The 13536-nt window shown below is 44.3% G+C and overlaps 1 protein-coding gene across 1 annotated transcript in view; it reads right to left on the bottom strand.

Annotated features, from left to right (window-relative positions):
* TNNI3K (TNNI3 interacting kinase) overlaps positions 1-13536 on the bottom strand; it is a 273974-nt gene that overhangs the window by 30081 nt on the left and 230357 nt on the right. The window contains exon 23 of the mRNA XM_061633422.1: positions 3884-3943. Coding sequence (XP_061489406.1) covers positions 3884-3943 — 60 coding nt within the window. The remainder of the gene's footprint in view (positions 1-3883; positions 3944-13536) is intronic.

Genomic DNA, 13536 nt, shown 5'->3' with positions numbered 1-13536 from the left:
ATTTGTGAGCAAAATACAAGAAAATCACATGGTAAAATTCTCTACATTTTCAAAGGATTGTAGAGTGACCAAACCCTCTCCCGCCTGAATATATAAGCAACAACATGGACGGGCAACAGAAGACAGCTGCAAGATCATGAAACCGTCTTTGTAAGTGGTAAGCTTTTCAGAAGCCAACATCAAAAGGAAGAGTGTTGAGAGGAGGGGCCAAAAGTATCCTCACATCTTATTTCACGTGACTGGATAAGATCCTAAAGATTAATCTCTCTTTGTTATGGCATTTGCTCATTTACACTTCACCCTTGTCTTGCTCTGACAATGGAGGTGATGCTTTTTAACTAGCTAAATATTGCTCTTCTTTCTGTAACTTCCACAGGCTCACGGCCCAGATTTAATCTCATATAAACTGCTGCCAATGCATCACAGCAGCTAGCTAGGTTTCCTCTGAGACAGCAGTTACTTGTGATATACTGCTTCAGACTGCCAAAAAAAAAACAACCCCAAACACACGCATACACACAAACCCTCTTAAATGCACCTCCACTTCCACATAAAGTAACTTGTGTGCTGTAGCTACAGCTTGTAAAATGAAATAGAGGAGGGGAGTCATTGCTCTGACCCTTTGGCTCAAGAGTGGTGATATACGTGAAAGGAAGGGGATGGAGATGAGGAACTTTTCCTACACGCACACACACACACACAGCAGAAGTGCAGTTCCAGGAACTGGTTGCTAAAATCAAGCATGTCTCCTATTTTATCAGCTATCTCCTCTGGGCCAAAAGCCAAACGGAGCTGGATATTTATTAGCCACAGACGGAAGTTAAGTTCAGCTGACTCAGCCGATTGCTTTAGAAAATATTTGATCTGGTCTTTTCTCCATTACCCGTGTGAAATTTACTTTTTCTGAGAGAAGAAGCCTCAGAGTTCAAAGAAAGCTAGGGCTTGCCAGAGATTAACCCCAGAACATGTTTTTTAAATCCCAGGGTACAGTCCTTGGACATGTAAAAAAAAAATGTCAGTGAAGAACAGTGTGCCTTTAAGCCATATGTAGCATTATTTTTCTTTAACCACAGCCCACATCTCAACCAGCGGTGCATTCAAGGCAGGACTTTCGAATAATGTTCTAGGGCTCCATTCAAGAGAATGAGCAGGAAGGTCCCCAAATGCAGCAGGGCTGGCTTACCACATTTTGAAATAAGTGAAGTAATAAACATAGCCATATCAAGAGGACCTCCTCATCATAAGACCATTAAAGCTAGAATCTAAAATTACCTCAGTGGACCACTGAGCCCCTCGCATTTGGAATTAAGGAGAACTGGGGCAAGGTTTCAAGGATGCTTCAAAGTTTGGTTCTTAATGTTATTTGAGTAGCATGGGGGCTACTGTAGTGCCACTCCTTCTGTGCTGCCAAGATGAAGTAAGAAGCCCTAGACCACATGGGTTGTGTTGTGGCGATCGTATACACTCCTCTCACATGGTCTGAGGCTCATCATTTTATCTTAGCAGTCTGGGAAGAAGTGGTGTCATAAGGGCTAACCAATCAATGGTAAAGTTCAGTATTCAGTAATTCTAATATTTGGATTCATTCATATTGTGATCTCAAAAATACGCTGAAAGCAGACATTAGGACACTACATGCTAAACTAAAATGCTAGACTGAAAGCTGTTTGCGAGTCCTTATAAGTGGAGAAAGTCTATCATGCTTGTGCTAATTAATTTATGCTAATCACACTATGTTGATTAAATACATTTAGCAAGGACCTTTGCTGTGATCTGGAAGCTCAGCTCTTGCAAAACTTTTCTTGCATGTCCTAATTGCCAATAACTCTATAGCCTCAAGGCAACATTTGCCCTTTTCACGTTTTCAGTATATAAAGGTTAGAAAAAAAGAAAAGCAGAAGTAAGTAGTGGTGGTGTAAGGTTGGAGGTTTGACCCATTTTGTAGCATCATTGATAAGAGTTGGTTGCTGTGATTTCTACAAGTGAGAGCTCTGTTTAGGGATGCTGCAAGACAAATGGTACCAGTTTTCTGATACCAGTTTTCTGCATTGTTTCTCTTTATGCCAACATGCGAGACAGACACAGTTTTCTTCAGAGTTGACGGTAAAGGCACTGTTTGTGAAGTGCATGCTTATCATTTCAGATACAAAAATGCCTAATACCAAGGACCGAATTAGACAATACATGAAAGACGTGATCACATTTCATGTATCTGTCATTTTGTGGGATTCTTTTTGGGGAAGAGGTTAAATAGCAGGCACAGGGATCACATTGGCTGCTATGGGTGCCAACAGCAGCTTCCTTTCCATGACAAATAACAGCTTTGCCGTGATCACACTTTTCACATTATCATCTAATTTGTTTAGATCCCTTGGATCATCTAGGCCACTGTTCTTCAACCTTGAGTCCCCCGATGTTGTTGGATTACAGCTTCCATCATCCTTGGCCATTGACTAAGCTGTCTGGGGCTGATAGGAGTTGTAGTCCAAAAGCATCTGGGGACCAAAGGCTGAAGAACAGTGATCTAGGCAGTGCTCGGAATGAACTAGTTTGGTTTAACAAAGTTCACCAAATTAGTTAAAAACATCTCTGAACTACACCTGAAAGTAGCCCGCATAATTGCCAAGTGAACTGATTGTGCATTAAGTTCCTTTTGGGGTAGAACTTTGAAAAGACTTCTAGTTCATCTTCAAGTTCATTCTGTTACATGTGTTTTTTTATTCTTTAACCTTTGGGGGCCTATAAGCTGAAAGATCATAATTGCTGGGAAAAATAAACTCTCTGTCGGTGTGTTTTGATGTTTTCCTAGTTTTCCTAAGTATATTTTATACTTAAGCAGCTTATAACATTCTGAATGCTGAAAAAAAATACTGAGGATCATTTGGATGAACTCAAATTGAACTGTGAACGGAACCCAAACCGAACTAATTTATTTTATAAAGTGAAGTGGAATTAGTTCCTTTTTCGAAATCTTGAATTTGAACTAGCTCCTTTTTAAAATAAAAGACGAGCAGTTGTCTGATCTGAGTGGTGGCTGCTCTCTGTGGTCTGAGACAGAAGCCTTTTCCAGGCCTGCTACTTGAGCAGATGCCAAATTGCTGGAGAGGCCAAAGATGGAGTTTTCTGCATAATAACACTGAACTCTCTCCTTGAGCAATGGTCTCTCCCCTGCTGTAGTACAGTAGTTTGAATGATGGATTTAGACCTGGAATATTTCATTTCAAATCCTTGCAGCTCGAGACGATAGGATTTTATTTTATTTTCCGACTGTTGAAGGTGGTGCTGTCTCTGACACACAGATTATCTACATTTGTGTAAAGCTTCAAAAACCAACAAAATCTGTTCAATCAGAAATGGTAGAGGGACAAAATAAATGACCATGCACAATATGGGAAATGCATTTTTAAAAACATTTTTAAAAACATTTTTCTTACATTTATATTCCATCTCCCGTCATGGAATCCAAGGTGATATACATGTGGCTCCCAGTGTAATTCATTAGGCACTGGCCAGACCCAGATCTGTAAGGTGGTCACCTCATGTGCCTTCATACTATGCCTTGGGACCAATTATGTTTCTTCCATGCCACCTTTAACTCTTAAATGGTATTGTTTGCTTCCACCCATAGAGATCAAAGTAGACTTTTGATATTAGGTTTTATTTAAAATGGTGTAGTGCCTTTGTTTCTTTAATTGTTACATTTATTTCCCATGTCTCCTTCACATCTAATAACTATGTCACAACTTAGCAAATCTGCTCAAGAAAACTGGGCACTACCTTGCAAAATATCTGGTCTTCTTCTGTAAGCAAGCAGCCAATAACCATACACACTCAAAACTATGCATTCGCATTCTGTAACTGCAACATGCTATTATGTTGTTACCTCAATATTGCATAGACATTCTTCTAATTTGGAGACCACTTCAGAAAATTCAGGTCTTCCCTGCAAATACAATGTCACAATAACACCATGAGTGTAATGAAAATTGAGACTGTTTTGGTGAAGATAGAAAAAAGTATTTCCAGTCATATATTTAAAATTGCTAAAAGGTACCAGCTTGGATCCTAAGATAAGTCAACTTAAGGAATATCATAGAAGGAAAGTTTACAGCCCCCTCCACTTCTCCAGAGTCCCCCTGTTGGGTTAGTGGGCCTTGTCCCATATTGTTCAGAAGGGCTAGGGTTGCCTGGTTAGCTGGGTTTTACCCAGATTCTAGCAATGCTACCTGGTGCCCGCTTAGCCCATTAGGTGCCCAGATTCCCAGCTTTCATTTTAAAAAAGCAGGTGTCTAGCCCTTGAGGATCCAAGATTCAAGGCAAAATGTGGAGACAGTTTTCTGCCCATTTTGTGAGAAATCAGCCTATTCCCACCTTCCATTGTTCTTAGCCAATGTGGACCACAGCTGTCCTGGGAAAATCAAGAACTTTAGTCTACCTGCCTTCTGCATATGTAGAATCTAGCAATTAAGAAAACTGTGCATGCTCACTTGATCAACACATGCAGCTCTGCCCCTTATCCACAGATGTTCTGGTTGAGTCAGAAAGGAGAAGCAGCCTTCATCTCAATTGCCTCTGTGTCTAAGGGTATGTGTCTTAAATGGTGAATGCAATGGCAGTGTTTGCCTGCCATAATGGAGGATGGAATAAAGGGGTTTGAATCCACCAAAAGCTCCCTCCCACGAACAAACACAAGATATAAAAGCAAACCTCTCTGTAGAAAAGGCAGAGATATTAGCATGTGCTTTTTTTCAGCCTTGCCCCCACCCTATTACATGATACTTACTCCCCAGTAAATTGCATTGGAATGCAGCTTTGCCTGTCCTGTTGCCCAGAAGAGCCTCTGTCCAGCAATTCAGAAAAGGCTACAAAGTATTTTTAATACATATCCTTCTTCAAAATGACTGGCAGGTATCTCCCCACCAAAGATCACCCTACTTCATTTCCTCCCCAGGGATAGATTTGTACACGTATGCACACATATACACACACACACATTCAGTGCAGTGGGCAGGTGTAACCTTTTACCCTGTTAAAACCAATAGGAATGGTTTCTCCCCCCCCAAGACCAATAGGAATAGAACAGCTGCCCTGTCTAATGCAAGCACAGCTTGCCAGGTCTCTAGAATTCACTGCATTAAAAAAAAGAAAAAAGAAGAGATGCCAGCACTCAAGTCTCCATCAAGTTCCAGCTTTTATCATAAAAGGCTGCATTTCCCCTCTCCCTGATCTGGTTTGTGAGAATCAGTGTACTAAAGACACTTCTCACATGCTCAGACACTATTCTCTTTAGATAAAATGATTTACTGAACTGACAATATTAAAATATTGATTTCTATCTGTTACAAGTTGTAGCGGTGTGTTCATTTCACATTTCCTAATTGTTAGTACAGACAACCTCTCAGTCACAATATTGCTTTTAATTGATGCTTTTCTGGCTTGTTGTTTTATGCTGGATTTTTATACTGCTGCATTGACTTGTTTTATGCTTGTTTCTATTTGTTTTTATGATGTTTTTATATTGATTGTGTATTTTTATCATTTTTATTATGTTCTTAAGCTGTCCTGAGCTCTGTTTTTAACAGTGGAAGGGCAGGATATAAATCTTCTTAATAAATAAATATTCCATAGTGTTGGAAACTAGAGCCTAGGCGTTCAAGGCTGAAAATGTATTTTTTTTAAAAAAAGATTCCTCATATGCTCCCCAGTTTTTGATGGTAATTACTAAGCACAAAAACAAAACAACTAGACAATGCAACCATTAATATGTTTACTTTGCATAATATGCAAATTAGCCTGCCCGGATTTGTGGAACTGGAATATGGCAACCCTAAGAAGGGCCCACCAGGGAGGAGGGAGGGATGAGAAACTTTCCTTCCATGAACTTCTTTAACTTATCTCAGGATCCAACCCTCCAAAGCAGATTTGGGTACAGTCTAAAATATTTTTAAAAAGCAATATAATTAAAATGAACGCCCTAAAGGGTGGTATTCAGCATAGCAGAAAGGTGAATGTTCTGTCAGTACAAGGATTTCTCCTTGCACAATGGAAAGTTCTCTTCCCTAAGCATGCAGCCTAATTTTGTTCTGGGTTTCCCCCCAATCTTCCAGAGCAGATTTGGGGACAGTGCTGGGTGTGTGGTGGTGAGGTAATGTCAGAAGGCAGAGCTGGGGTCCCAATCCCGGGGAGCTGGATCCCGGAGAGTTGGGAGAAGAGTATTCGGATGGATGGCAGAGGGAAGGGGGAGGAACTTCCCCCCTTTGGAGCGAAGACGAAACAGAGGAACTGCCAGTGATAAGGTCGCTTAGCAACGGGGAGCCTGAGCCCTCCCTGGACATTCTCACGCCTCCCCCTCTTTCAGGCTCAGAGCAAGAGGGGAAAGAGGGAGGGCTGCTCACAGCCGAAAAACGGGGAGGCAGTTTACCATCAGCCCCTCCCCTATCCCCCATCCTGGAATCGGAAACTTCAGAAGAGGAGGGGGTGATGCTTCCCCCCTCACCGCGCACACGCAGACAGCTGAAAAGACAGGAGAGAAGGGGGGAAGGCGGGCAGTACCTGAGGGGCAGTTAAGGAGGAGCGAAAGATTGCGCGCCCGTTTGGCCCCTTCTTAAAGAACAGGCAGGAAGAAGTCCCTTGCTCTGTCAACTTTCTCCCAATGCCGCAGGACCTGTATCCCTGTATTGCTTCATGAGAAAACGCAGTCTTTGTTTGGACATTACCCTAATAAAACACGAATTAACTACAGCCGTTGGTCTGGTTCCTGAGTCACATCCTGGGCCTGACAGCTTGACAGAGCCACCTAAATCACCCTGAACGCTCTCTTCACTTGACTGGGACAAGATGTCAAAGGGAGCAGCGCGGGGGACGAACCCCACTTCTGAGACGGAAGAAGTGGAACTCTTGAGGACTAAGGTAGCTGATTTGCAGACGGATGTTCAAGCCCTGCTAGCAGCAGTCAAGGCGCTGAAGACGGATAATCAAACCTTGAAGGCCACGATAGACCAGATGCGAACAGCCCCTCCAGCTGCCGTAGTAAAGGTTCCCATTGGATTGCCCCCAAAATACGCGGGACAAAGTGATCAGTTGGCAACCTTCGTGGCTCAATGTGAGTTATATCTGGATGTCAGGCACACGGAATTCCCAGACGATGGGGCTAAAGTAGCTTTCGTGATTAGCCTCCTGGAGGGAGAAGCTGCAAAATGGGTGACTCCGTATCTCGTGAGAAAGGATACTGTCTTAGGAAGGTACCGAGGATTTATACAGGAGATGACCGAGATGTTTCAAGACCCGCAAAGGGCTGAAACAGTAGCACGGCAACTAGGCGCTCTGAAGCAAGCTAAAGGGACTGTTTCCGAGTACACTAACGCTTTTAAAATTCTGTCCCAGGAAACTGGTTACAATGACGCCGCCCTGATGTTTATGTACCGGAGTGGATTAAATGCTGAAATCCTGGATGAGTTGGCCAGGACCTCCCCCCCCGCTGACCTACCAGGGCTCATCCGGCTATGCCTACAGATAGATCACCGGATGGAAGGAAGGCGCCTGGAAAGGAAGCAGGAGGTCCCGAGATACTCAGCCTCGGCATCCCGCAACAAGACCCATCCCACTGCAGGGATGGCAGGTAATGCAACTGAGGGACAGGGAGGGGCTAGGCCAAGACTATCGGAAGAAGAAAAGGAAAGATAACGCCGGGAATGTTTATGCTTTTATTGTTCAAAGCCGGGCCATGTGGCCAGAGACTGTGGACTGAAAGGGGGGAAAGCCGAGCCGTCGGGAAACTAGAACACCCAGTCCACGTGCAGGCCGGTGGACTGGGGGCAGTGTTGTATAAAGGCCCCCCAACGATCCAACCTCCCTCAGAGGGGGTGTTGGTCTTGCCTATTCAGATTACAACTTCCAGAGGAGTGGTGTTTAATTCCACTGCCTTAATTGACAATGGAGCCTCCACAAATTTTATTGATGCAAAGTTAGTCAAGCGTCATGGAATTTCCCAGTGGAAACTGGACGCTCCCCTAGCTGTGGAGACTATCGATGGGAGACCCCTGAAGTCAGGAGGGGTGACACAAGCCACGGAGGAAGTGAAACTTCAAATCCCCAGGCACGAAGAGTTCATTTCGCTATACGTGTCAGATCTCTCGAACTTTGAGGTGATTCTGGGAATGCCCTGGCTAGCAAAGCATGAACCCAAAATAAGTTGGAAGGAGGCGGTGGTGTGGTTCACCTCACAGTATTGCCAGGAGAACTGTCAACCTGAAGGAATCAAGAACACCTTAGCGGGGGCAGTGCAAGAGATCGAGCAAGTGACCCTGCCGCCAAAGTATGAAGAATTCAAAGATGTGTTTGATGAAAACGAGGCAGAGACTTTACCCCCCCACCGCCCTTACGACTGTGCGATTGACCTAGTGCCAGGAGCCAGCATCCCATCAGGGAGAATCTACTCTCTCACAGAGAATGAGAGGGAGGCCCTGAAGGAATTCCGGGATAAAAACCTGAGGCGAGGATTCATACGCCCCTCACAATCCCCTGCTGGAGCGCCACTATTGTTTGTGAAAAAGAAGAGGGGGGAACTCAGACCCTGTAACGACTATCGTGCATTGAACCAGATCACCATCCCCAACAGCTACCCGCTGCCCCTGATCTCAGAGTTGCTGGACCGACTGCGCTCTGCAAAAATCTTCACGAAGTTGGATTTGAGAGGAGCGTACAATCTGATCAGAATGAAGGAGGGAGATGAATGGAAAACAGGATTCTTGACCGCTTACAGACAGTATGAATACCTGGTCATGCCGTTCGGGCTTTGTGGAAAGCCAGGAATTTTTCAAAAATTCATGAACGACGTGTTTAGCGACTTGTTGGACACGTTTGTAATCTGTTACTTAGATGATATCCTGGTGTTCTCAAAGAACCAGGAAGACCACGACCAGCATGTGAAGACGGTGTTGAAGAGACTGAGAGAAAATCACCTGTATGCTAAATTAGAGAAATGTGGATTTGACCTCAAGTCTCTAGACTTCCTTGGATATCGAATCTCAGCGGAAGGCGTGGAGATGGACCCAGGGAAAGTAAGCTGCATATTGGACTGGGGCCAACCTGTCACCAAAAAGGATGTACAACGGTTTTTGGGGTTTGCCAATTATTACAGAAAGTTCATTCCAGGGTTTTCCAAATTAACAGCTCCTCTGACTGACTGTTTAAGGGGGAAGAAGAAGTTTCAATGGACAGAGAACGCCACCGAGGCCTTTGAGGAGCTGAAGAGAAGGTTTGCTACTGAGCCCATTCTGCGCTTTGCTGATCCGAACCGCCCTTTCGTAGTGGAAGCAGATGCTTCAGATTTTGCCATCGGGGGGGTCCTGCTACAATTAGACCAAGAAGGGAAGGAGCTGCACCCCTGTGCGTACTTCTCTTGGAAGTTAAAGCCTGCAGAGAAGAACTACACAGTTTGGGAGAAGGAGCTGCTGGCCATCAAGGACTCTTTTGAAAACTGGAGACAATACCTAGAGGGGACCTCTCATCGAATTGAAGTGCGCTCCGACCACAAGAATCTTGAAAGCCTCCAAACAGCCAGAAAGCTGAACCAGAGACAGATAAGATGGTCCCAGTTCTTCACTAGGTTTAACTTCCAGATTACTTACCATGCCCAAGCCAAAAACCAGAGAGCGGATGCCTTATCCAGACAGCCACAATACAAAGAAAGTGAATCCGAGGACCAGCCTCAGTACGTAATCCCGCCAGAGAAATTAACGTTGGGAGTATGCCAGCCTTCATGGGAAAAGGAACTCAAAAAGGCACAACAAGAAGATGCAGACATGCTAAAATATCAGCAGGAGACGGGACAAGGTCAAGAGTCAGAAGTAACCTTTCACTGGAGAAATGGACTGTTATGGTTCAAAACCGCCAGATATGTGCCAGAAGGGGAATTAAGGCTCAGAATCCTACGCCAGTGTCATGATTCCATCACAGCGGGACACTTTGGGATTTACAAGACCATTCAGAACGTGGCCAAGGACTTCTGGTGGCCTAAAATGCGTCGGGATATTGAGAGTTATGTAAAGTCCTGCTCTGTCAGTCTGCGGACAAAAACACAAACAGGGACACCAGCAGGACTGTTACAACCATTGCCTGTCCCACACGAACCCTGGAAGGACCTCTCCATGGATTTTATAACTGATCTACCCAAGTCCCAAGGAATGACAGCCATCTTAGTAGTGGTGGATCTACTTACCAAAATGGCACACTTTCTTCCTTGTGCAGGGGCCTTAGAGGCTAAAGAAACGGCCAAGTTATTCATAAAAGAAGTCTACCGGCTGCATGGATTGCCAAACAGCGTAGTCTCAGACCGAGGAACTCAGTTCACAGCCAAATTTTGGAGAGCAATGTGGAAACAGTTGCAGACGGAATTAAAACTCTCCTCCGCCCATCACCCCCAGACAGATGGGCAGACGGAACGCTTGAACGCCGTTTTGGAAAGATATTTACGAAGTTATGTGTCCTATCAACAGACTGACTGGGTATCATATTTGCATTTTGCAGAGTTCGCCTACAACAATTCTCTGCACTCCAGCACTCAACAAACCCCGTTCTTCGCTAATTATGGATTCCATCCTAAAGTCTTTCCAAGCAGCTCAGAAGGAATGCTGGTACCGGCAGCTGAGAACTTCCTTAAGGAATTGCAAGCGGCGCAACAGACACTGAAACAGCAGTTAAACGAAGCCAAAACGGAGTACAAGCGAGTTGCTGACCTGCACAGGAAGGAGGGCCCCCCCCTTCAACTGGGAGACCAGGTATGGCTGTCCACCCGCTTCCTCCAGATGCCGGGCAAATGTAGAAAATTACAAGACAAGAGGGTGGGTCCTTTCGAAATAGAAACTCAAATCAATCCCGTGGCGTACCGACTGAAGCTGCCTGACACGTTTAAAATACATCCTGTGTTCCATCGATCCCTCTTAACGAAAGCCGCCCCTCCCAGTGAGTTACGGCCGGAGGAACCTCCCGGAGCTCCACTCCTGGTAAATGAGCAGCTTGAGTTTGAAGTTGAGGAGATCTTAGATTCCAGGATCAGACGCCACAAGCTGCAGTACTTGATTCACTGGAAAGGCTATGGGGTGGCTGACGGATCATGGGAAGATGCAGCTGATGTGCATGCTCCAGAATTGGTAAAACTTTTCCATCAACGTTTTCCCCACCGTCCCAAGCCAGACAAGGGGAGGGGGGCACAGCCTGGGAGGGGGGATGGTGTCGGAAGGCAGAGCTGGGGTCCCAATCCCGGGGAGCTGGATCCCGGAGAGTTGGGAGAAGAGTATTCGGATGGATGGCAGAGGGAAGGGGGAGGAACTTCCCCCCTTTGGAGCGAAGACGAAACAGAGGAACTGCCAGTGATAAGGTCGCTTAGCAACGGGGAGCCTGAGCCCTCCCTGGACATTCTCACGCCTCCCCCTCTTTCAGGCTCAGAGCAAGAGGGGAAAGAGGGAGGGCTGCTCACAGCCGAAAAGCGGGGAGGCAGTTTACCATCAGCCCCTCCCCTATCCCCCATCCTGGAATCGGAAACTTCAGAAGAGGAGGGGGTGATGCTTCCCCCCTCACCACGCACACGCAGACAGCTGAAAAGACAGGAGAGAAGGGGGGGAAGGCGGGCAGTACCTGAGGGGCAGTTAAGGAGGAGCGAAAGATTGCGCGCCCGTTTGGCCCCTTCTTAAAGAACAGGCAGGAAGAAGTCCCTTGCTCTGTCAACTTTCTCCCAATGCCGCAGGACCTGTATCCCTGTATTGCTTCATGAGAAAACGCAGTCTTTGTTTGGACATTACCCTAATAAAACACGAATTAACTACAGCCGTTGGTCTGGTTCCTGAGTCACATCCTGGGCCTGACAGGTAAGTCCCACTGATTAGTGCTAATCCTTGCATTCATGCAATTATTTAGCTGAATACCCCCCAATATAAATAAAACAGTATAAAAGGGTATAAAACAGGAAACAGGGGATGAGGTATGTTGTAGCTACCTATTATACATATTAGGAATAAGAACTAATTTAAGAAAAAAATTAAGTAGAGGGCTAAACACTGGTGTTGTTCTTAGGGGGTGGTTCACCACCCCTGAGCCTGTACTGGGCCCCAGATTTCTTGCCCCTTCCCCCCCTTTTTATTTATTTATTTATTTATTGTATTTGTTTACTGCCCCATAGCCAAACCTCTCTGGGCAGTTTACAACAATTAAAAACATTAAAAACAAATATACAAATTTAAAAACACATTTTTAAAAAGCAATTTAAAAACACATGCTAAAATGCCTGGGAGAAGAGGCATTTAACATTGCTTACCAAGTTGTTGGGCATACTGTAAACCATTTGAATACATAGGGAACTCACATCCACACTATACATTTAAAGCATTCTTATACCATGTAAAGAGTCATGCTTCCCCCAAAGAATCCTGGGAACTGTAGTTTATTAAGGAGCGCCTAACAACTCTCAGCACCCATAACAAACCACAGTTCCCAACATTCTTTAGGGGAAGCCATGATTCTTAAAGTAGTGTAAGAGCGCTTTAATGTATGGTGTCAATGTGACCACAGACTGAAAAACTCCAAAAGAATCTAGCCAAACTAGTTGAATGGCAATAACAAAAAAAGGCAAATGAGATTTAGTATGAGTGCAAAGTGATACACATTGGCCTCAAAACAATGTAATGCACATATGGACTGGTGAATCTGAACAGACTGTGACTCACGAAAGCAGTTCTTGGGAACAGCTCAATTAAAACATCAACTCAGTGTGTGACAGTGGTAAAATAAGAGAATTCCATGTTTGAGTGTATTAAGAAATGGATGGAAAATAAAATACAGAATCTACATTGTGCAATAATTCTATGATGGTCTGTATTTGGAATACTCTAAACCATTCTTGTTGTCCCATCTCAAAAAGAGTTTGAAAAGATGCAGAAAAGGGCCGCCAAAGCGGTAACAGAGTCAAAGCCCCACAGAGAACAGGTAAAATGTTTGGAGCTTTTTGGTTTAGAAAAAAACAACTAAAGTAGGGATGAGTTATGAAAGAGGGTTACAGAATAATGAATAGCATTGAGAAGATAGAGAGCAACGTTTATTCCACTGTCATAATACTAGAACTTATCCATTGAAACCAACTGGCCCTTGTTATAGGAAAGACAAAAGGAAACACTTCTGCATATATTAATGTCTGGAATTCACTGTCATATCTCCTGGCTTAAATGGCTTTGAAAGGAGATTAGACAAATTCACGGAGATTGGTATATGAAAGGCTATTTGCTACATAGCTAACAGAGGATGTTGCAGTATTGCTTGGGGTTAAACAACAGGGAAGGCCTATTGTCTTCCTGTTATGCTTCTCAATTTCCCAGAAGCATTTGTCTGGCCAACCATGGAAAAAGGAAGCTGGAATAGACACTGTTTTAAGTTTTTTCTTTTCTTCTTATCGTTTAAGTTCTTTTATTCTCATTTTCTTATATGTGTATGCATAATGCATTTTATGTATTTTAATAGTATTTTATGCATTTTAATTTGCTGTAATGT

This window comes from Rhineura floridana, chromosome 6, assembly GCF_030035675.1.
Source record: "Rhineura floridana isolate rRhiFlo1 chromosome 6, rRhiFlo1.hap2, whole genome shotgun sequence".
NCBI classification, from domain to species: domain Eukaryota; kingdom Metazoa; phylum Chordata; class Lepidosauria; order Squamata; family Rhineuridae; genus Rhineura; species Rhineura floridana.
This window is presented reverse-complemented; position numbering and strand designations above follow the sequence as displayed.